General features: G+C 43.8%; 1 protein-coding gene across 3 annotated transcripts; it reads left to right on the top strand.

Moving 5' to 3' along the window:
• The first annotated feature begins 4,367 nt into the window (after positions 1 to 4,367).
• CLK1 (CDC like kinase 1) lies at positions 4,368 to 15,581 on the top strand. Of its 3 annotated transcripts, XM_021923850.2 has the most exons (13): positions 4,368 to 4,543; positions 6,807 to 6,970; positions 7,202 to 7,430; positions 8,456 to 8,546; positions 8,943 to 9,009; positions 10,574 to 10,690; positions 10,779 to 10,945; positions 11,712 to 11,806; positions 11,890 to 12,019; positions 13,859 to 13,941; positions 14,278 to 14,357; positions 14,674 to 14,764; positions 15,209 to 15,581. In XM_021923850.2, the coding sequence occupies exons 2-13, from the start codon at positions 6,807 to 6,809 to the stop codon at positions 15,350 to 15,352; spliced, it is 1,458 nt and encodes a 485-aa protein (XP_021779542.2). In that variant the 5' UTR covers positions 4,368 to 4,543; the 3' UTR covers positions 15,353 to 15,581. The 3 variants fall into 3 exon arrangements, with proteins under 3 accessions (XP_021779542.2, XP_021779543.2, XP_021779544.1); XM_021923851.2 differs by lacking the exon at positions 14,674 to 14,764; XM_021923852.2 differs by lacking the exon at positions 8,456 to 8,546 and having other exon boundaries at positions 4,410 to 4,543.
• The last annotated feature ends 5,763 nt before the right edge of the window (positions 15,582 to 21,344 follow it).

The raw sequence follows: 21,344 nt of genomic DNA, 5'->3' as shown, positions 1-21,344 counted from the left end.
AGTGACTTTACTCCAGAGCTATTAATGGGGAAATGGCCAAAGCTGGTACCTTAAATAAATCATTTTGAACTTTAGGCTGGGGAGAGGGGCTTAAAAAGGGAACTTAGAATGGGAGGCATGCGGGAGTGGTACAGGGTTTCAGGTCTCTGTGGCTTGCTCTGGTGGCTATCTTGAGTTGTGGTCCACCTGGAGTGGGGGCTGGCATCATCTCAACAATGGCTGGGTTGTTGACTAACCACCTTAAGGTAATCTCTGGAATTTTGCAGCTGGGTCTCCAAGCCTGGTATATGTCACGATTAGCCCTTGATGGGCCAGGCACAGTGGCTCACACCTATAATCGCAGCACTTTGGGAGGCCGAGGCAGGCGGATCAGGAGGTCAAGAGATCGAGACCATCCTGGCCAACATGGTGGAACCCCGTCTCTTAAAAATACAAAAATTAGCTGGGCGTGATGGCACACACCTGTAGTCCCAGCTACTTGGGAGGCTGAGGCAGGAGAATTGATTGAACCCGGAAGGTGGAGGTCGCAGTGAGCCAAGATTGTACCACTGCACTCCAGCATGGGAACACAGTGAGACTCCATCTCAAAAAAAAAAACAAGAAAAAAAAAAAACTTTAAAATGCATTTCAAGGCTAGGATACTTGGTTGTATTACAAGTAAGAACATAAGGCATATCTTTGAAAATATTGAAGAGTGGAGCTTTACAGAAGATCCATTTGAAAAATGCAGTAAACTAGTTAAAGGCACCAGTTTGTGGAGTTCTGGTCTGTGTTTGAATCACAGCTGTGCCCCTTACTGTGTAACTTTAGGCAAGTTAACATCTCCAAGCTTTAGTATTCTCATCCATAAATAATACCTCATAAGACAATTGTGAGGGTTAAATGTGTGTAAAGCTGCTGGCATGTAGTAAGTAAGTGGAAGCTGCTCTCCTAACATTCATGTCCACCACAGGGCTCTCACCTCATCAGGCCATTCATTGGGTTCTACCATTGATTTCATCAAGACTATATTCTGCTCACTGCCTAGATCACAGTGGTTGGATTTGGGTGTTCCTAAAACTTATACCAGCCGAGCGCAGCGGCTCACGCCTGTAATTCCAGCCCTTTGGGAGGCCACGGCAGGCAGATCACCTGAGGTTGGGAGTTCGAGACAGCCTGACCAACATGCAGAAAACCTGTCTCTATTAAAAATATAAAATTAGCCAGGCGTGGTGGTACATGCCTGTAATCCCAGCTACTCGGGAGGCTGAGGCAGAACTGCTTGAACCTGGGAGGCAGAGGTTGCAGTGAGCTGAGATCGAGCTGAGCTCATACCATTGGACTCCAGCCTGGACGACAAGAGCAAAACTCCGTCTCAAAATGTTTATCTTGGCATCAGTTCTTGGTTTGTCTCATTTATTCCAATGGCTGGTCTAATTAATGTTTTGATTCTTTCTTGACTAGTTTGAAGTTAGCTTACAGCTATCCTCTTGTCACCATTTATATCTTCCACTAAACTGAGGTGCTTTTACTAGGAGCGAAGCTGTATCCGTACAGGTCTGCAACAACCTCAATTCTTGCCTCCTCAGAAGACAGAATTCGACTGAGGGGCAGGAGAGAGTGAGGCACGTTTTAGAGCAAGAGTGAAAGTTTATTAAAAAGCTTTAGAGGAGGAATGAAAGGAAGGAAAATATGCTTGGAAGAGGGCCAAGCGGGCGACTTGGAAGACAAGTGTGTGGCTTGAGCTTATGACTTGGGGTTTTATACATTGTCATGCTTCCAGGATCTTGCATTACTTCTCCCCACTCGCCCAACTCCTGAGATCTTATCAGGAAGCTGCTGCTCATCAGTTTCAGGTGTTCTCTATTAGAAGACTGCCTTTCCCTGGTGCCAGCTGTGACCAATTACTACTTTAGCAAGACAATTAATAACTGCATGACCATCTCACCTGATGGTTGCCCGATACTCATAGTGTGTGTTTTGGGGGAGCCATCTTCTTTGTTTATACCTGACTAGCTACCTACTGTAACAGTGCCAGTTATACTAGTGACTTTTTTTTTTCTTTTTGAGACAGAGTCTCACTTTGTCGCCTGGGCTGGAATGCAGTGACGCAGTCTCGGCTCACTGCAACCTCCGCCTCCAGGGTTCAAGCAATTCTTTTTTTTTGTTTTTTGAGACAGAGTCTCAACTCTATTGCCCAGGCTCATGTGCAATGTTGCGATCTTGGCTCACGGCAACCTCCGTCTCCCGGGTTCAAGCAATTCTCCTGCCTCAGCCTCCCGAGTAGCTGGGATTACAGGTGAGCACCACCACGCCTGGCTAATTTTTGTATTTTTAGTAGAGTTGGGGTTTCAGCATGTTGGCCAGGATGGTATCGAACTCCTGACCTCGTGATCCACCCGCCTCCGCCTCCCAAAGTGCTAAGATTACAGGTGTGCACCACCACGCCTGGTATACTAATGACTTTACATTTTGTTTCACTTTTAAAATTTTAATCATTTAGGTTTCTAGAATTAGTATTAAGGCCTTTGGCCAGACCTTGTTTTGCCACTTATTTTTTTTTGAGACGGAGTCTTGCTCTGTTGCCCAGGCTGTAGTGCAGTGGTGGATCTCGGCTCACTGCAACCTCCACCTCCCAAGTTGAAACAATTCTCCTGCCCCACCCTCCCGAATAGCTGGGATTACAGGAGCTTGCCACCACGCCCGGCTAATTTTTTGTATTTCTAATAGAGATGGGGTTTCATCATCTTGGCCAGGCTGGTCTTGAACTCCTGCCCTCGTGATCCACCCACCTTGGCCTCCCATAGTGCTGGGATTACAGGCGTGAGCCACCGCACCCGACCTCCTCCAGGTTTTATTCTAAACTCTGCCACTTTTAATTAGTGGTGCAAATATGGTTATTTTTTTGGTTTTAAGAGTGTTAGTCCAAACTGCACCATTTTGTAAATCCCTGCCCCCCCGCCCTCCCCCGTTCCCCCGGCCCTGCCCCGTCTCCCCCACAGGCTATTTTGCAGACCTTGGTCAAAGTGAAACATTCCACGGGGGTTCGGGCTGTGAGAAACATCCTGCCCAACCACCTGACCACAAAACGGACAAACGCACCACTAAAGAAATACCTCTGTCATATTCTGCTGTGAGAAAGTGCGAAGAACACCGCATTCCTGCAGGGGCATGGTGGCTCACCCCTGTAATCCCAGCACTTTGGGAGGCCGAGGCGGGTGGGTCACCTGAGGTCAGGAATTCCAGACCAGCCTGGCCAACATGGCAAAACCCCGTCTCTACTAAAAATACAAAAATTAGCGGGTCGTGGTGGCGCGCGCCTGCAGTCCCAGCTACCGGGGAAGCTGAGACAGGAGAATCGCTTGAACTCAGGAGGCGGAGGTTGCCGTGAGCGGAGATCGCACCACTGCACTCCAGCCTGGGTGACAGAGCAAGGCTCCATCTCAAAACAAAAACCAAAAACAAAACAAAAAAACCCACCACCACCACATTCCGCGGGAACAAGGGCCAGAACCGCCTCGTTATGGGAACATCTTAACATCCTGCAGGGTAGCAAGCCAGTAAGCGATATGGCCCAGGCCCCTCCCGCCCTTACCTAAAAGTATCCCACTGGTGGGCACCGGCACTAGGCTGGTCCCCCACTTCTGTAGATCTTAGGCTGGACATAAAGCCTGCATTTGCTGTAGAGCCGCCACTCTGTTTCTTTAACGCTGGCCTTCCCTTCAAAACTTATCAAGGAGTTTTATTCTTAGAATGTGTACTCAGTCACAGCCATAAAAGCATCATAGGGAGGTACGGTGGCTACCCACGGTGGGCCTAATGCAGGCACCATGAGGATCAAGGTGCAGAACATCGATTTCTGTTGGCTCACACTGAGCTGACACGTTCACTGATCCCATTAGTAATCCGAAGCCATCTGACGCTAGTGGTATAACATTTACTTATTTTTTAGAGACAGGGGTCTCCCTATGCTGCCCAGGCTGGTCTCGAAATCCTGGGCTCAAGCGATCCGCTCTCCTCGGCCTCCCAAAGTGCTAGGGTTACGCGCCAGACACACCGCGCCGTTAAGTATTATTTTTAAAGTAATTGTTTTAGTGGTCGCAATCAGGGTACGTGCTATTGTGTATCCTGAGTCCCTCACTTTTCCTTGTTCACAAGTTGTTCCTTGTTCTAGCGTTCAAAAACAATTTTCAGTGAGTGGGGACGACACTCTCCCCCAAAAATTGCAATGTTTTCTCGGTATCGGGAGATTAGAGACAACACAGCAGGCATCTACAGCTTCCCTTCATCACCCACCTCTGGCTCCCGCCCCGGCGCCTGCGCCCACGGTGCTCAAGCGTCCGCCAACGCTCCAGACGCCCGCCCCTTCCGCCTGCTCGCCCCGTGCATGCCCCGCCCCGCGGCGGAGACGCGCTCGTTGCGTCATCAGTGTTTTCGAGGCGAGTCCCGACGCAGCAGCTGTCAGCTCCATTTTGTTGTCGGTGCTCGTCGCAGTGAGCTGGGTGATTCCCGTGATTGCGTTACAAGCTTTGTCTCCTTCGACTTGGAGTCTTTGTCCAGGACGGTAAGACACAGGAGGGAGCGGACTAGGTGACAGGGCCGTTCCTGTGAGCCTCGCGGGCGCCTGGCGATGCCACCACTTCCCGCTTGTTTGCTGCCCGCCGTCCCTTGCGCGATGACTGCCTGCTCCCTTCACTCCCAGGCTGCATAATGGCGGCGCGCCCCTCTTTCCTGCGCGGCCGAGCCCGTCGCCGCCGGATCCGGCCTGCGGGAGTAGTTACGGTGTTTGCTAGGCCGGCCGCCCTCTTGGAGTGTTCGCCCTCCGCTGAGGGAGCGGCGCCGCCTGACGTGGGAGGGTCGGGCGGGCGCCATGTTGTGGGCCGCCTCGGCCGAGCTGTAAGATGGCGGCTGGGCGGAGGCCGGCCTTGGCACTGTGGCCGGAAAGGCGAGGCTCCCTGTTGGGGGTGGGGTTTGCTGGGGTTCCGGAATGTGCTTGAAGCACGCAGCTGTGGGGAAATGTCGTCTGGAGCAAGTGGAGGAAGAGACGGAACCCGTAGGGGGTTACAGTTAATGTCTAGTGGTTAAAGGGTCGGCGTAAACGTCGCGAGGTGCTTTGTCCTCAGTGGTGTTAACAAAAACGAGACTTGGGAACCTAAGGAAAGAGAAATGCCGGGGTGTATTTGAAGGAGCGTTGTGACAGAAGTCTGGTGACCGAGCATTTTATGCGATGGCGTTTCAGCGTACTCCTCTTGGGTTAGCAGTTGGAGCTTTTGTTTCTTGTAGTGTCGCTCTGTCGCGCAGGCTAGAGTGTAGTGGCGCGATCTCGGGTCACTGCAGCCTCCGCCTCGCGGGTTCAAGCGATTCTCCTGCTGCCTCAGCCTCTCGAGTATCTGGGACTGCATGCCCGCGCCACCATGTCCGGCTAATGTTTGTATTTTTAGTAGAGACGGAGTTTCATGGTATTAGACTGGCCTCAAACTCTTGACCTCAGGTGATCCATCCGCCTCGGCCTCCCAAAGTGCTGGGATTACAGGGGTGAGCCACCGCGCCCCGCCTCCCTTTTTTGGGGGGAGGGGGGAGAAGGTCTCGCCCCTGTCGCCCAGGCCGGAGTGCAAGTGGCGCAATGAGGGCTCACTGCAGCCTTGAAATCCGGGCTCAGGTGATCTTCCCACCTCAGCCTCCTGAGTAGTTGGGACTACAGGCGCGCGCTACCACCCCCCGGTTAATTTTTTATTTTTTGTAGAGTCAGGGTCTCGCTATGTTGCTCTGGCTGACCTCGAATTCCTGGGCTCAAGCAACCATCCTGCTTCAGCCTCCCAAAGTGCTGGGGTTACAGGCATAAGCCACGGCCCCCGACCCGGTTGGAGGGCTTTAAAAATTGTACTCAGGCTGGTCCAATGGTAGTGGGTTATTATAACTTAGTAGTTACTAGTGTCACAAAAATTAGTATACAACCCCTACAGCTAAATTTGACAGGCTTTAAAAAAAAAAAAAAAAAAAAAGAATTGTAGCCAAAGACGCAGAGGGGTTCCACTTGGAAGAAGGAACGGCAGTTGATGAATTTCTATATAATGTCTTTTTCAAGTTGTTAGGTTAGAGATTTTCGATTTTGTTCGAAGGATTTCGGAAAAGAAGGTGGTTCTTACCATTCCCAAATTGATTGTGTTAACATTGCGTTTAGGATAAATTATGTCGTATGTGATTGGGAGTACTGGAAAGATGGTGTTTTGTTGTTGTTATATTCTGATGCCATCGTTGCCTTCGTGTGTAATTGAAGTCCTTGGTAGTTTCATTTATTCGTGTACAGAAATACTCTATAATGATGATTCTGTGTGATGATTTTGTCAGCAACTCAGATACAATTCTGATTATGTTTGCAGTAATCAGTAATGCGCTGTTGGTGAGGAACATTTATGATTGCATTTGAGTTGGAGACTAGTTTCTGGTACACGTTTAAAAGGGGAGAATGACGTGTGGACTTCTATAGTACATTTGTGCTACTGGTAGGGCAGGGGTAAAATTTACCAAAACTAGTAAATTGTGATTCCTCCCTCTGCTTTTTTCACTTTTTTTACATTCTTGCAATAAATCTGGGCATGATATGGCTAATGCAGAGTGCCTGTGAATAAAGTTCAAACTGCAGATCAAATTGCAGAATATGGGACAACACAATCATTGGATTTATCAGTGATTTCAGATTGGGTGACAATGATTCTTAAATTTTGATTTTAAAAAAACGAGGTCACGAGGGGACCTTTGTAAATACGAATTTTAAACAGCTCAGTGTGGGATACAATTTAACTAGGAAAAACTTGCCTTTAATGTAGATGAGACACTCAAAGAGAACTTACTGTCCTGATTGGGATGACAAGGATTGGGATTATGGAAAATGGAGGAGGAGCAGCAGCAGTCATAAAAGAAGGAAGAGATCACATAGCAGTGCCCGGGAGAACAAGCGCTGCAAATACACTCACTCTAAAATGTGTGATAGGTAAGGAGGATACTTAAAATGTCTGAATATACAAATAAATTATTAGACAAAACTACTATCACTTAAAATAAGTACTTGATTGCTACCATTCCTTTGTGTTTCTAATGAGAGATGGTTTGTAATGTTTGTAAAATTAAGGTGGTTGTGGGGGAGTCTAAGTGCTGTGCTGTGTTGAGAATGAGGATATTTGGTCTTAGCATAAAACATTGAAAATAATTTTTATTTCTCTAGCCATTATTTGGAAAGCAGGTCTATAAATGAGAAAGATTATCATAGTCGACGCTACATTGATGAGTACAGAAATGACTACAATCAAGGATGTGAACCTGGACATCGCCATAGAGACCATGAAAGCCGATATCAGAACCATAGTAGCAAGTCTTCTGGTAGAAGTGGAAGAAGTAGTTATAAAAGCAAACACAGGATTCACCACAGTACTTCACATCGTCGTTCACATGGGGTATGAACGTTTTTAAAACATTTTGGAAATTTTATATCCCATGTGGAACAGGGAAACTTGAATTTTTGCGTTTGATTATTTGAGAAAGTTTTAAGATGAAATCATCTCAGTTTTAACCTGCACGATTTTTTCTGTGTTTGTTCATTGGATAGGAAATTCTGGAAGTAAAGTACACATTTAGCTCTATAATTTAATTATTGGTTGGCTCTTAATTGATATTCCAGTGAAATGGTGGGAATTAATTGATTTAATTTAGATTAGTTGAAAATGATTATAAAATATTCTAAAAGGTTTTTTATGGTACTTCAAGAAATCTGATTAGTTTTGATATATTGAAACCTTATCACAAGAGTAGAACAGGCATTTTATTTTTGTATAATTTAGGATTAGGTATGCTTCTTTGTTCTAACAAGGCATGTTTTCTAACCCTTCTTTCACTAAGCAAACCAAAGCAGATTTGAACTGTTACGGGTTATATGTTAATTTGGAGATGAGTTCAGATGACATTAAAAATGCCGTAGTGTTATTCTTACATGCCAAATCTTTTTTTCCCCAAAATTAGCACTTTAATTTTATTTACTGTTATAATATTTGTTTTCTTAGATTAGCCAGGAAATCTTAATTTGGCCACCGTCTACTTTGACAAGTAAATATTACATCCTACAATTTTGCAACATTAAATTAGAACACTAGAAACTAAAAAATTATGTTTCAGTGAATGCTACAACTAAGCATTTTTTTTTTTTAAGAAAAACAATTGTATTATGTTTTGTTGCCTTGCCACTTTGAGTATCTTATCTGAAAATCTGTTCCTTGCCATGTTTTTCTCCTGTTAACATAAACTATGTGCCCTGTGAATTTCTGGGGACTGAATTTGAAATTGCTCCTGCCAACCGTTTGTGGCCTGGCCTGTATCTGAATGCCTGAATATCTCCCCGCTGAATGAATTTCGTATTCTGCCCTGAATTCACTCGGGTATATTGATTGGCTGGATGATCTTGGTGCCGCCCACTTGACGTTTCCAGAAGAGTCACCGAAGGAAAAGAACCAGGAGTGTAGAGGATGATGAGGAGGGTCACCTGATCTGTCAGAGTGGAGACGTACTAAGTGCAAGATGTATAGAATATTTTTCAACACTTATTAACTTTTCAGATAACATAATCTATATATAGATTAAGCTTTCAGGGATTTGGAAATCTTTTTTTCTTTCTCTTTTTTTTTTTTTTTTTTTTTTTTTTGTTTTATTTTTCCATTTCTTTTGGTGGGGGGGATTGTATTTTTGCTTTCTTTAGAAATGTAATGTTTGTTATACAGAACTTCCAGAACAGTAATCAAATTAATGAAATTAGACCTAATAATTATGTTTTTTGCTGGTGTTGACCAATAAAATAAATATCTAGTGATAAGGAAATTTGTAGCATCAACTAGAATAATCTACATTGATAGCATTTATTGTGATAAGTACATCGTTTCCACTTCTTGATATGACTGAGATTTATTTCTCTCTTTTAGATGAAATTGTTGATACTTTAGGTGAAGGAGCTTTTGGAAAAGTTGTGGAGTGCATCGATCATAAAGCGTAAGTTTCCCATGTTGGGATTACATTTAGGGAAGTTGGCAATATGGGTAATTTGATTTAGCTTTAGAAAATGGTCTGTGAGTTAGATACATATCTTTATACCCTTTTTTACTTGGATATAAGAAACTTCCAGTTAGAGGTAGTTATCCCTTCATATGTTTTAAACAGCTACTAATAGTATGTATAGTTTCTAATTTTAGGCTGAGAACACACTTTATATTATTTTGAAAGTATTTTTTTGTTGTCCTACTAGACACTGTTGTTAGGCCACACTTTTTTCCCCCGCCATATTAGTGGTTCTCAGCCTTGGTTTTTTGAGAGGTTTGCCTACCCCCAGACCTTTTCAGGGTAGTTACCTAGGAATCTATATATTTAGAAACTGCCATAATTCATTCTGGTAACAGCCAGAGATAACTTAGTGTCCCAAGTTTAATTATGTATGTTTATCAAACTACTGATTGAATTTTTTTTGTTTTTTTCTCTCAAGACAGAGTCTTGCTCTGTCACCCAGGGTGGATGGAGTGCAGTGGCACAATCTCAGCTCACTGCACCCTCTGCCTCCTGGGTTCAGGTGGTTCCCCTGCCTCAGCCTCCTGAGTAGGTGGAACTACAGACACATGCCACCCTGCCTAGCTATTTTTTGTTTTAGTAGAGACAGAGTTTGACTATGTTCACCAGGCTGGTCTCGATCTTCTGACCTCAGGTGATCTGCCCACCTCAGCCTCCCAAAGTGCTGGGATTACAGGCATGAGCGCCCGGCTCCAGCCGTGAAATTTCTTAAGATGGTATAGAATTTTTTCCGTTGCCTTTTTTTTTTTTTTTTTTTTTTTAAAGTTCTCTGTTTGTTGTTGTTATTCCTCTTCCTGAATGGCAAAGCAGTTTTGAGGAGGCTTCCTACTATTGATTGGTAAGGACATGAGAGCTAGAGTTCTTTTTTTGTTTTTGTTTTTTTTTCTTTTCCCTGAGATGGAGTGTTGGTCTGTCATCCAGGTTGGGGTGCAATGGTGCGATCTTGGCTCACTGCAGCCTCCACCTTCCGGGTTCAAGTGATTCTCCTGCCTCAGCCTCCCAAGAAGCTGGGATTACAGGCACACACCACCATGCCTGGCTAATTTTTGTGTTTTTGGTAGAGACAGGGTTCCACCATGTTGGCCAGGCTGGTCTCAAACTTCTGACCTCAACTGATTCGCTACCTTCGGCCTCCCAGGGTGCTGGGATTATAGGCGTGAGCCACTGCACCTGGCCTTAGAGCTCTTTACTTTGTCTCCACTGTATCCTAACTCTTCTGGCAACCTGGACTAAAAGAACATTTGAGATAATGTTTGACAGTGACAGGTACCTAGGAAGAAGTTGTTTAGCTGAAATACCAAAAAATAACTCATGTGAGTGGTGGTTTGAGGAAAGAAATTTGTGTCATTCAGCATGTAATCAGAACTGAACACTAAACCATAAATTAAAAAAAATACAGTGGGTCAGAGTAGAAGCAGTACAGTTTGAAGTCAGTGATAACTGGAATTGAGCATCATGTCTGTCATTCTGAAATTTGCATGCATCTTTCTAACAGGGGAGGTAGACATGTAGCAGTAAAAATAGTTAAAAATGTGGATAGATACTGTGAAGCTGCTCGCTCAGAAATACAAGTTCTGGAACACTTGAATACAACAGACCCCAACAGTACTTTGTAAGTATCAGATTAGAACTTGGGAAGTGGTGTCAGGTATATTTAAATTAGGAGCAACTATACTTAGCTATTTTTCTTGTGTTTATAGCCGCTGTGTCCAGATGTTGGAATGGTTTGAGCATCATGGTCACATTTGCATTGTTTTTGAACTACTGGGACTTAGTACTTATGACTTCATTAAAGAAAATGGTTTTCTACCATTTCGACTGGATCATATCAGAAAGATGGCATATCAGATATGCAAGTCTGTGAATTGTAAGTTCTTGGTATATCTTCGTTAATTTGCTAGTTTTATCCATTCCACAAAATATATCAAAATGTACATCCTAAGTATGTACAATTTTTATTTGATTAAAAATAAAGGAGGGAGGAAGAGTAGGTGTGAAGAGATTTGATCACAGGCTGTTGATCAGTGGTGTACATTTGATTCAATAAGTAGGATATCCATCATATAACAATATACTGTGTTGCAGACTATAATTTAGACTTTTCTGGTGCATAAAAATAGTAACTTCAAATGCTGGCTAAAAATTAAGGCGTGGTATATCATAAAAGAAAGCTTCATAAGAGGTAATGAGTTTTAGTTACTGGTGATTTTCTAGCAGACTGGAATGTTGTTGACCATTCTTCTTTGGGCATATGGGAAAGGAATCAGAGGATTTTTGTTGGGTTTTTTTGTTTTGAGACGGAGTCTCACTTTGCTGCCCAGGCTGAAGTGCAGTGGCGCAGTCTTCACTCACTGGAAACTCTACCTCCCCGGTTCAAGTGATTCTCCTGCCACAGCGTTCCGAGTAGCTGGGACTACGCCACCATGCTCAGCCAATTTTTGTAATTTTAGTAGAGACAGGGTTTCACTGTAATGGTCTGGGTGGTCTCGAACTCCTGACCTCAAGTGATCCACCTGCCTTGGCCTTCCAAAGTGCTGGGATTACAGGTGTGAGCCACTGCACCTGGCCTATTGTGGGGTTTTGTGGTTTGGTTTGATGTTTTCTGATTACAGCAACTTTCTCTTTATTCTCAGTTTTGCACAGTAATAAGTTGACTCACACAGACTTAAAGCCTGAAAACATCTTATTTGTGCAGTCTGACTACACAGAGGCATATAATCCCAAAATAGTAAGTCTTCCAAAGTATTCATAAAGTGAATATTTTATACCTTAATAGCTTATGCCTTCTTAACCATAATATATGATTTTCAGAAACGTGATGAACGCACCTTAATAAATCCAGATATTAAAGTTGTAGACTTTGGAAGTGCAACATACGATGATGAACATCACAGTACATTGGTATCTACAAGACATTATAGAGCACCTGAAGTTATTTTAGGTGAGTATTAATTGTCCTTTGAGAACCTTTGTATTTCCTTATTGAGAGTTAAAATTTTTTTGCAGTTTTAGGTGTTACTTGTGGGGCTTTATCATTTTTTCTTTAAGGGATAAGTATCATGAAGTGCATTAAGGATTTTAAGCTCTCAATTGTACCAGATAATTAGTTCTGGGAATTCGAGCAAGTGGCTTAACCTTTCTGGAATTGTTTTCACATTTGTAGTTATGTGGTAGGGTTTTTTAATGTAATAGTTAATTGCCGAGTGGGGCGCAGTGGCTCACATCTGTAATTCCGAGCACTTTGGGAGGCCGAGGCGGGCACATCACGAGGTCAGGAGATCGAGACCATCCTGGCTAACACGATGAAACCCCATCTCTACAAAAAAATGTGCTGGGTGTGGTTGTACGCATCAGTAGTTCCAGCTACTCAGGAGGCTGAGGCAGGAGAATTGCTTGAACACCCAGGAGGCGGAGGTTGCAGTGAGCCAAGATCATGCCACTGTACTCCAGCCTGGGCAACAGAGCGAGACTCAGTCTCAGAGAATTGTTTAATGTCTATTATATTCCAGACTGTATGTAACAGTATGTATTTTATTTATTTTTATCATTTATTTGTTTTTTAGATGGAGACTTGCTCTGTCGCCCAGGCTGGAGTACAGAGGTGCGATCTTGGCTCACTGAAACTTCTGTCTCCTGGGTTCAAGCAATTCTCCTGCCTCAGCCTCCTGAGTTGCTGGGATTATAGGCACCCACCACCACGCCCAGCTAATTTTCTTATTTTTGGTAGAGATGGGGTTTCACCACATTGGCCAGGCTGGTCTCAAACTGCTGACCTAGAGCAATCTGCTGGCTTTGGCCTTGCAAAGTGCTGGGATTACAGGCATGAGCCACTGTGCCCGGCCATATATATTTAACCTTGGATTAAGTTATTGCTTTAGTATCATCCAGCTCAAACATCACATTGCATATATATGTGTGTGTGTATATATACATTTTTTGTTGTTGTTGTTTTTTTGGAGACAGAGTCTCGCTCTGTCACCCAGGCTGGAGTGCAGTGGTGCGATCTTGGCTCACTGCAAGCTCTGCCTCCCGGGTTCATGCCATTCTCCCACCTCAGCCTCCTGAGTAGCTGGGACTACAGGCACCTGCCACCACGCCTGGCTAATTTTGTTTTTGTGTTTTTAGTAGAGACGGGATTTCACCATGTTAGCCAGGATGATCTCGATCTCCTGACCTCGTGCTCCACCCGCCTCGGCCTCCCAAAAGGCTGGGATTACAGGCGTGAGCCACCGTGCCCAGCCAATTCATTATATATATATATTTTAATAGAGATGAGATCTCACTAGGTTGCCCAGGCTGGTCTTGAACTCCTGAGCTCAAGCAGTTCTCCCATCTTGGCCTCCCAAAGCACTGGGATTACAGGCGTGAGCCACTTGTGCCCAGCCTACATTACATATGCTTTTTTAAAAAAGTATTACTGTTGACCGGGCGCAGTGGCTCATGCCTGTAATCGCAGCACTTTGGGAGGCCGAGGCGGGCGGATCATGGGGTCAGGAGATCGAGACCACGGTGAAACCCCGTCTCTACTAAAAACAAAAAATTAGCCAGGCGCGGTGGTGGGCGCCTGTAGTCCCAGCTACTTGGGAGGCTGAGGCAGGAGAATGGCATGAACCCGGGAGGCAGAGCTTGCATTAAGCCGAGATCGCACCACTGCTCTCCAGCCTGGGTGACAGAGGAGACTGTCTAAAAGAAAAAAAAAAAAAGGTATTACTGTTAACATTTTAATTTCTTTAACAAATATTGAGGATTTTTTTCCCTTACATTTTGCTTTGCTTTGCAGCCCTAGGGTGGTCCCAACCATGTGATGTCTGGAGTATAGGATGCATTCTTATTGAATACTATCTTGGGTTTACCGTATTTCCAGTAAGTGACAATGATGTTATTCAACCTTGCTTTGCACAAGAAAAGTGCCTGTTTATATGAAGAAATAAAGTATACGTACACATTTAGATAGCTTCTTCTCCCATTATAGACTATTAATTGTAGATAGTCATAAATTAAAATGAAACTAATTCATATTTCTTTCATAATTGTTTTATTTAAAACACCTTTAAGTATATAAGCAATTATCCGTGTCCATGTAGGAAGTCATTGGCAAGTTTGTTCTGCAAGCATTAATGTTAGTTTTTTGCTGTCAGCTTTTAACTATGTCTGTTTTGGTGGTCCTCTTCCTCAAGTTTGTTTTTATTTTATTTCTAGACACACGATAGTAAGGAGCACTTAGCAATGATGGAAAGAATTCTCGGACCTCTACCAAAACATATGATACAGAAAACCAGGTACGTTTTAAGAGTTAGTGACATCTTTAGTATCATTTGATCACATCTTCTGATTAGAACTTAATTTTAAAAAAAAATTTTCACTCTACCAAGTCTCAGGAGCTGATTAGAACTTTATAAATAATGAAGTCAGACTAATATTTTTATCGGTTAAATAGTAGATTACCTTGGTGCAAAGCAGCTAACGTTTTTATCCCATGGCTGCCATTTAAGTCTCTAGAAAAGTGATCTGGGAAAGCATAGTGATTGATAACCTTTGCTAGCTGTTTTAAGTTTTCAGTGTTATAAACATGAATGGATATTGACTTATTTTTAGGAAGCGTAAATATTTTCACCATGATCGATTAGACTGGGATGAACACAGTTCTGCCGGCAGATATGTTTCAAGGCGCTGTAAACCTCTGAAGGTAAGCCTTTGAGGCATTGCTCAAATAGTCAAAACTGAGTTTCTTCTGTTTGTCTTTTGAGACAGAGCCTTGCTTCGTTGTCCAGGCTGGAGTAGAGTGGCACGATCTTGGCCCAGCTCATTGCAACCTCTGCATCCCAGGCTCAAGCGAGTCTCAGCCTCCCAAGTAGCTGGGATTACAGATACAGGGCACCATGCTTTTTTTTTTTTTTTTTTTTTTAAATAGTAAAGACAGGGTTTTACTATGTTAGCCAGGCTGGTCTTGAACTCCTGCCCTCAAGTGATCCACCTGCCTTGGCCTCCCAGAGTGCTGGGATTATAGGTGTGAGTGACCATGCCTGGCCTCTTTTCTGTTTTTATGGTGGTTATATATATGTGGTTTACTGTTACACAGTATAGTAAATGGTAGTGGAAAAGGCTGTTGATTTTCTTTTTTTTCTTCCAGGAATTTATGCTTTCTCAGGATGTTGAACATGAGTGTCTCTTTGACCTCATTCAGAAAATGTTGGAGTATGATCCAGCCAAAAGAATTACTCTCAAAGAAGCCTTAAAGCATCCTTTCTTTGACCTTCTGAAGAAAACTCTATAGATCTGTAATTGGACAGCTCTCTTGAAGAGATCTTATAGACTGTATCAGTCTAATTTTTAAATTTTAAGTTATTTTGTACAGCTTTGTAAATTCTTAACGTTTTTGTATTGCCATGTTTATTTTGTTTGGGTAATTTGATTTGTTAAGTACATAGCTAAGTAATGAACATCTTTTTCAGTAATTGTAAAGTGATTTATTCAGAATAAATTTTTTGTGCTTATGAAGTTGATACGTATCAGAACAGTTTGTTCTAAGTACCGTTTTTCTTCCTACCTCAAAGAATGGACGTAGATTTCTGTTTTTGGAGATTTCCTCAGGTCTGGGAAAATTTAGCTTCATTTCCATTTTAGGGATCGTCAAGATTGAGACTTTACTGCCCCGTAAGTTAAATGTAATGAAAGCAGATTATGGGACACACAAAACTAAAGATCAGCCGAGAAGAATTCTGTCTTTAATCCTACTCAAACTTAGTATTGCGGTTTGCTGTTAATTGTTGCACAGGATCTGAAGTCATTTGCAGAATCCCACTGTGGTGGAGCCTTCATTCCTTTGCAGCCTAGTCTGAATTTATCAAGTGAGTGTTTGTAATACAGCAAATTTTTGTCTGGTTTCATCTATGTTTGATCCATTTGAGATCCTGAGGCTTAGATCTTTCCATAGTTTTTTTGGTTTGGGAGGTTTTCTTCCTTTCTTTCCTTTGCTTTCCTTCCTTCCTTTCCTCCCTCCGTCTCTCCCTCTCCCCCCCCCTCCTTCCTTCCTTCCTTCCTTTTCTTCCTTTTCTTTCTTTTCTGTCTTTTCTTTCTTTCAGAAATTTTTAAATGCTGGCCAGGTGTGGGGTGGCTCACGACTATAATCCTAGCATTTTGGTAGGCAGATCGTTTGAGGCCAGGAGTTTGAGACCAACATGGTGAAACCCCATCTCTACTAAAAAGAAAAATTAGCCAGGCGTGGTGGCAAGCACTTGTAATCCCAGCTACTTGGTGATGCTGAAGCTCGAGAATAGCTTGAACCCGAGAGGCAGAGTTTGCAGTGCGTCCAGAGGAATACTACTCAGCCATAAAAAAAGAACAAAATACGGTATTCATAGCAACCTGGATGGAGTTGGAGACCATTATTCTAAGTAAAGTAACTCAGGAATGGAGAACCAAATATTGTATGTTTTCACTTGCAAGTGGGAGCTAAGCTATGAGGACGGAAAGGCATAAGAATCACGGACTTTTGGGACTTGGGGAAGGGTGGGAGGGAGGTGAGGGATAAACAACTACACATTGGGTACAGTGTACACTGCTTGGATGACAGGGTGCACCAGAATCTCAGAAATTACCACTAAATAACATCCATGTAACCAAAAACCACCTGTTTCCCCAAAACTATTGAAGGAAAAAGAAACAGAAGGGGGAAAAAAATCTTCAATGGCTTCAGATCCTGCTTTTGGGGAGAAAATGAAAATTAAAAAAAAAAAAATCCTCCAATGGCTTCCATGTCAGTTTCACCGAAGTATTTACAGTCATCTTTAAAAAGGTCTACAATATAGCCTGTACCACTCCACTTTCCTGACCACGTGTCTACTTTTCCCCCACATGCAGCGCTGTAGCCTCACCAAGTATAGTCCATCCTCTTAGGTATCTACATCTCCTTCCCTTCCCCTCCTGTCATTCAAGAGTTTATTCATTTCAGTGAAGTATCCTCTGACTGCATTACTTAAAATTGCAATACCCTCCCTTGTCAACTCCATTGACATCCTCTTCTCTGCTTCCCCCCACCCCTACTCGTAAGAGTTTTTACTGGGGTGGGGCGCAGTGGCTCTTTCCTGTAATCCCAGCACTTTGGGAGGCTGTGGCAGACTGATTGCTTAAATCCACGAGCTCAAGTCCAAGCTGGGCAACATGGCGAAACCCCCTCTCTACAAAAAACAGAAAAATTGGCTGGGTGTGGTGGCATGCACCTGTAGTCTCAACTGGTTGGTGGGGCTGAGGTGGGAGGATCGCTTGAGCCTGGTGGAGGTTGCAGTGAGCTGGAACCATGCTACTGCATTCCAGCCTGGGTGACACAGTGAGACCCCATCTCCAAAAAAAAAAGTGTTTACTACCCAGATGCAGTGGCTCATGCCTATAATCCCAACACTTTGGGAGCCCCAAAACATTGCTTGAGTCCAGGAGTTCGAAACCAGCTTGGGCAATATAGGGAGATCCTGTCTCTGCAAAAAATTTAAAAATAGTCAAGTGTGGTGGCATGCTTCTGTAGTCTCAGCTACTTGGGACTCAAGCAATTCACCTGGGGGTGGGGGCTCACACCTCTAATCCCAATACTTTGGGATGCCAAGGCAGGCAGATTGCTTGAGTCCAGGAGTTCCAGACCTGACTGGGCAACATGGTAAAACCTCACCTCTATTAAAAACACAAAAATTAGCCAGGCATAGTGGCGCTTACCTGTAGTCTCAGCTACTTGGGAGGCTGAGGTGGGAGGATCACTTGAGCCCAGGAGGCAGAGGTTGCAGTGAGCTTAGATCATGTCATTGGACTCCAGCCTGAGTGACAGAGTGAGAGACCCTGTCTCAAAAAAGCTATTTGGCCAGGCATGGTGGCTCACGCCTCTAATCCCAGCACTTTGGGAGGCTGAGGCAGGCAGGTCACCTGAAGTCAGGAGTTCAAGACCAGTCTGGCCAACATGGTGAAACCCCATCTCTAAAAAAATACAAAAATTAGCCAGGCAGGCATGATGGCAGGTGCCTGTAATCCCAGTTACTAGGGAGAATTGCTTGAACCTGGGAGGCGGAGGTTGCAGTGAGCTGAGATCGCCCCACTGCACTCCAGCCTGGACGGCAGAGTGAGACTCTTGTCTCAAAAAAAAAAAGCAATTCACCAGCCTCAGCTTCTCCAGTAGCTGGGACTACAGGTGCATACCACCACGCCTGGCTTTGAGAATATGTGTCTTAAAATTATTCCACCTAAGGGGCCAGAAATAGAGCTATTTATACACCAACTCCTGTCAGTCACTGAGTTAGGCTGCTATGACTTCATACCAGGGGATGTTAATCTTAAGCATGGTGCATTCACATTGGGCTCACGCAGGCAAAGAAAGCCTCAGCCAAAAAGACACAAGTGGCTGGGCATGGTGGCTCACATCCCAGCACTTTGGGAGGCCGAGGTGGGTGGATCACCTGAGGACATGAGTTCAAGACTAACCTGGCCAACATTGTGAAACCCCGTCTCTACAAAAATACAAAACTTAGCTGGGGATGATGGCAGGTGCCTGTAATCTCAGCTGCTCGGTAGGCTGAGTTGGGAGAATCACTTGAACCCAGGAGTCGGATGTTGCAGTGAGCAAAAAAAAAAAAAACTCAGGTGCTGGCAGGAGACATTGGACCTGTATGTACTAAGTAAGGCCTAATAAGATCAGGGAGGGAGCCAAAAATGTCTGCTAAGGCCACACCTTGCACCGCTGAGATCCACTCAAGCCCTATGTTAAACTTACCATGTCGTTGGCACTGGTCTTTTTTTTAAAAAAAAAAAAAAAAAAAAAAAAAAGATTATAAGGCTGGGTGTGGTGGCTCATGTCTGTAATCCCAGCACTTTGGGAGGCCAGGTAGGAGGATCACCTGAGGTCAAGAGTTCAAGACAAGCCTGGCCAACATGGTGAAACCCCAAAAATTATCTGGGCATGGTGATCCCAGCTACTCAGGAGGCTGAGGCAGGAGAATCACATGAACCCAGGAGGCAGAGGTTGCAGTGAGCTGAGATCGAGTTACTGTGCTTCAACCTGGTTGACAGAGCAAGACCCTGTCTCCAAAAAAAAAAAAAAAGATTTTATAACAGGAGGATGAATGGAATAAGCTATAAAGTCTCCACTGTGGTACTTGGTCCTGAGGTCAATAAAGATAACACCTCTGTACTGTACCACACATTGAAGATTTTCATCTTACTGGTCTGGAATGCTTGTCCCTGATGAGGTACAATGATATGGCAACATAATATGAAATCCATATTTGAGACCAGGCACAGAGGCTCACATCTGTAATTCTAGCACTTTGAGAGGCCAAGGCAGGTAGATTGCCTGAGCTCAGGAGTTCGAGACCAGACTGGGCAACATGGTGAAACCCTGTCTCTACTAAAATACAAAAAATTAGCCAGATGTGGTGGCACACACCTGTAATCCCAGCTACTTGGGAGGCTGAGGCACGAGAATCGCTTGAATGCAGGAGGCGGAGATTACAGCGAGCCAAGATTGCACCACTACACTCCAGCCTGGGTCACAGCAAGAGACTCTGTCTCAAAAAAAAAAAAAAAAAAAAAGGAAATACATATTTAATCTTTGTCCCCAGTTCAGACCTTTTAAATCCCTTGAAGTTGCCTAGGAGACAAGAGGTGAGATAAGAGGGAGATGAAGCTAAAATCTGGAGATTGACTGAATCACTAATGGCGGATGATTTAATCAGTCATGCCTACCTAATGGAACCTCCTTCAAACCTGCAAATGATGGGGTGTGGGGAGCTTTTGGGTTGGTGAACACATAGAGGTGCTGGGAGGGTGGGGGATCTGGAGATGGCCTGGAAGCTCCACGCACCTCCATTGTACCTTGCCCTAGGCAGCTCTTCCACCTGGCTGTTCTTGAGTTGTATCCTTTATAATAAACTGGTAATCTAGAAGTAAACTGCTTTCCTGAGTTCTGTGAGCTTTTCTACCAAATTACTGAACCCAAAGAGGAAGTCATGGGAACTACAAACCTCCAATTTATAGCCAGTCAGCTCTCAGCTGCCATTTGTAAATTCTCCCAATACTTTGAATAGTTGACCCCTATGGACCACCCTTTTCCTTTCTCAGGGATCTTAGCCCCTCGAGTCATCACTGCCTTGGTAACTGCTGGGGTTTTTTAACTTACGTATTTTACATTTTGTCCAGGTTTTCTAGTTTTTTTTAGTGAGAGGGTTTGTTGGAATAAGTGATCCTGCCATAGCTAGAAGCAGAACTCCCAGGCATGCAATACTGAAGGAAGAAAAGTGAGCATAAAAAGAGTCCCTTGGGCTTTGTTAACAAAGACCAACCAAATCAAAACTAAACAGTCTATAGCCCTACCACCCTGAATGCACCTGAACTCAGAAGCTAAGCAAGCTCAGGCCTGGTTAGTACTTGGGTGGGATTCTTACCGGGTGCTGTAAGCTTTTGACCCCTGACTCACTCTTGCCAGGTACAGTGACTTGCACCTATAGTCCCAGCTACTCAGGAGGATCGCTTGAGCCCAAGTATTGGAGTCCAGCTTAGGCAACATAGTGGGACCCTGTCTCTAAAAACAAAAACTTGGCGTTTTATCCTAATAGCAAGACTCTGGTTTTTCATTTTGTATGTCAATTGGCAACTAAGACATTTGTCAATCTACATCTCACCATAAGCTTTGTTTTCTTGCACCTTGTGAAATTCACTGTACTTGCTAGGTTTATAAATTTGGCAAATGCCAACCATCGAATAACTCCCAATACATTGCCTTCATAGAGCACTTTTTTTTTTTTTCAAGCTCACCCCCGGCCACAAAGCACTTTGGATTGTAGGTTCTAGAAGTTTCTCCTTGTGTGTCTCACATCTCTCTCTGAAAACCCCTGTGTTTCTTTGTTGTTTTTTTTTCCTCCCTAACACACCACCTCCCTGGGTCAAACCCCTGTGTTTCTAATCCCTGGACCTTAATTATTGGCATTGTGTAAATTCATGCATGTTGCCTTAAATTTTTCTTTTGCTTGGGAATTTGAAGGCATCCGTAGCTTATATTATTTCATGAGAACTGATGTTTTCAACATTGATATTTTGATAATTTTAAAATCAGCCTTCTTTAGGTGTGATTTACATACAATAAGTTTACCCATCTTAAACACATGGTACAATATTTTGAGAGATGTACACGTAGCCACCATCCCCAATAATATTCAGTTACAATATTTTCTTAGCATATGGCTGATTAAAAAGAAGAAAAGAAAGAACATCTCCACAATGCCCATACGTTTCCT

Source organism: Papio anubis, chromosome 10 (genome assembly GCF_008728515.1).
Source record: "Papio anubis isolate 15944 chromosome 10, Panubis1.0, whole genome shotgun sequence".
Classification (NCBI taxonomy): Eukaryota; Metazoa; Chordata; class Mammalia; order Primates; family Cercopithecidae; genus Papio; species Papio anubis.
The sequence above is the reverse complement of the archived record's forward strand: the minus strand, read 5'-3'. Positions and strand labels throughout refer to the sequence as shown.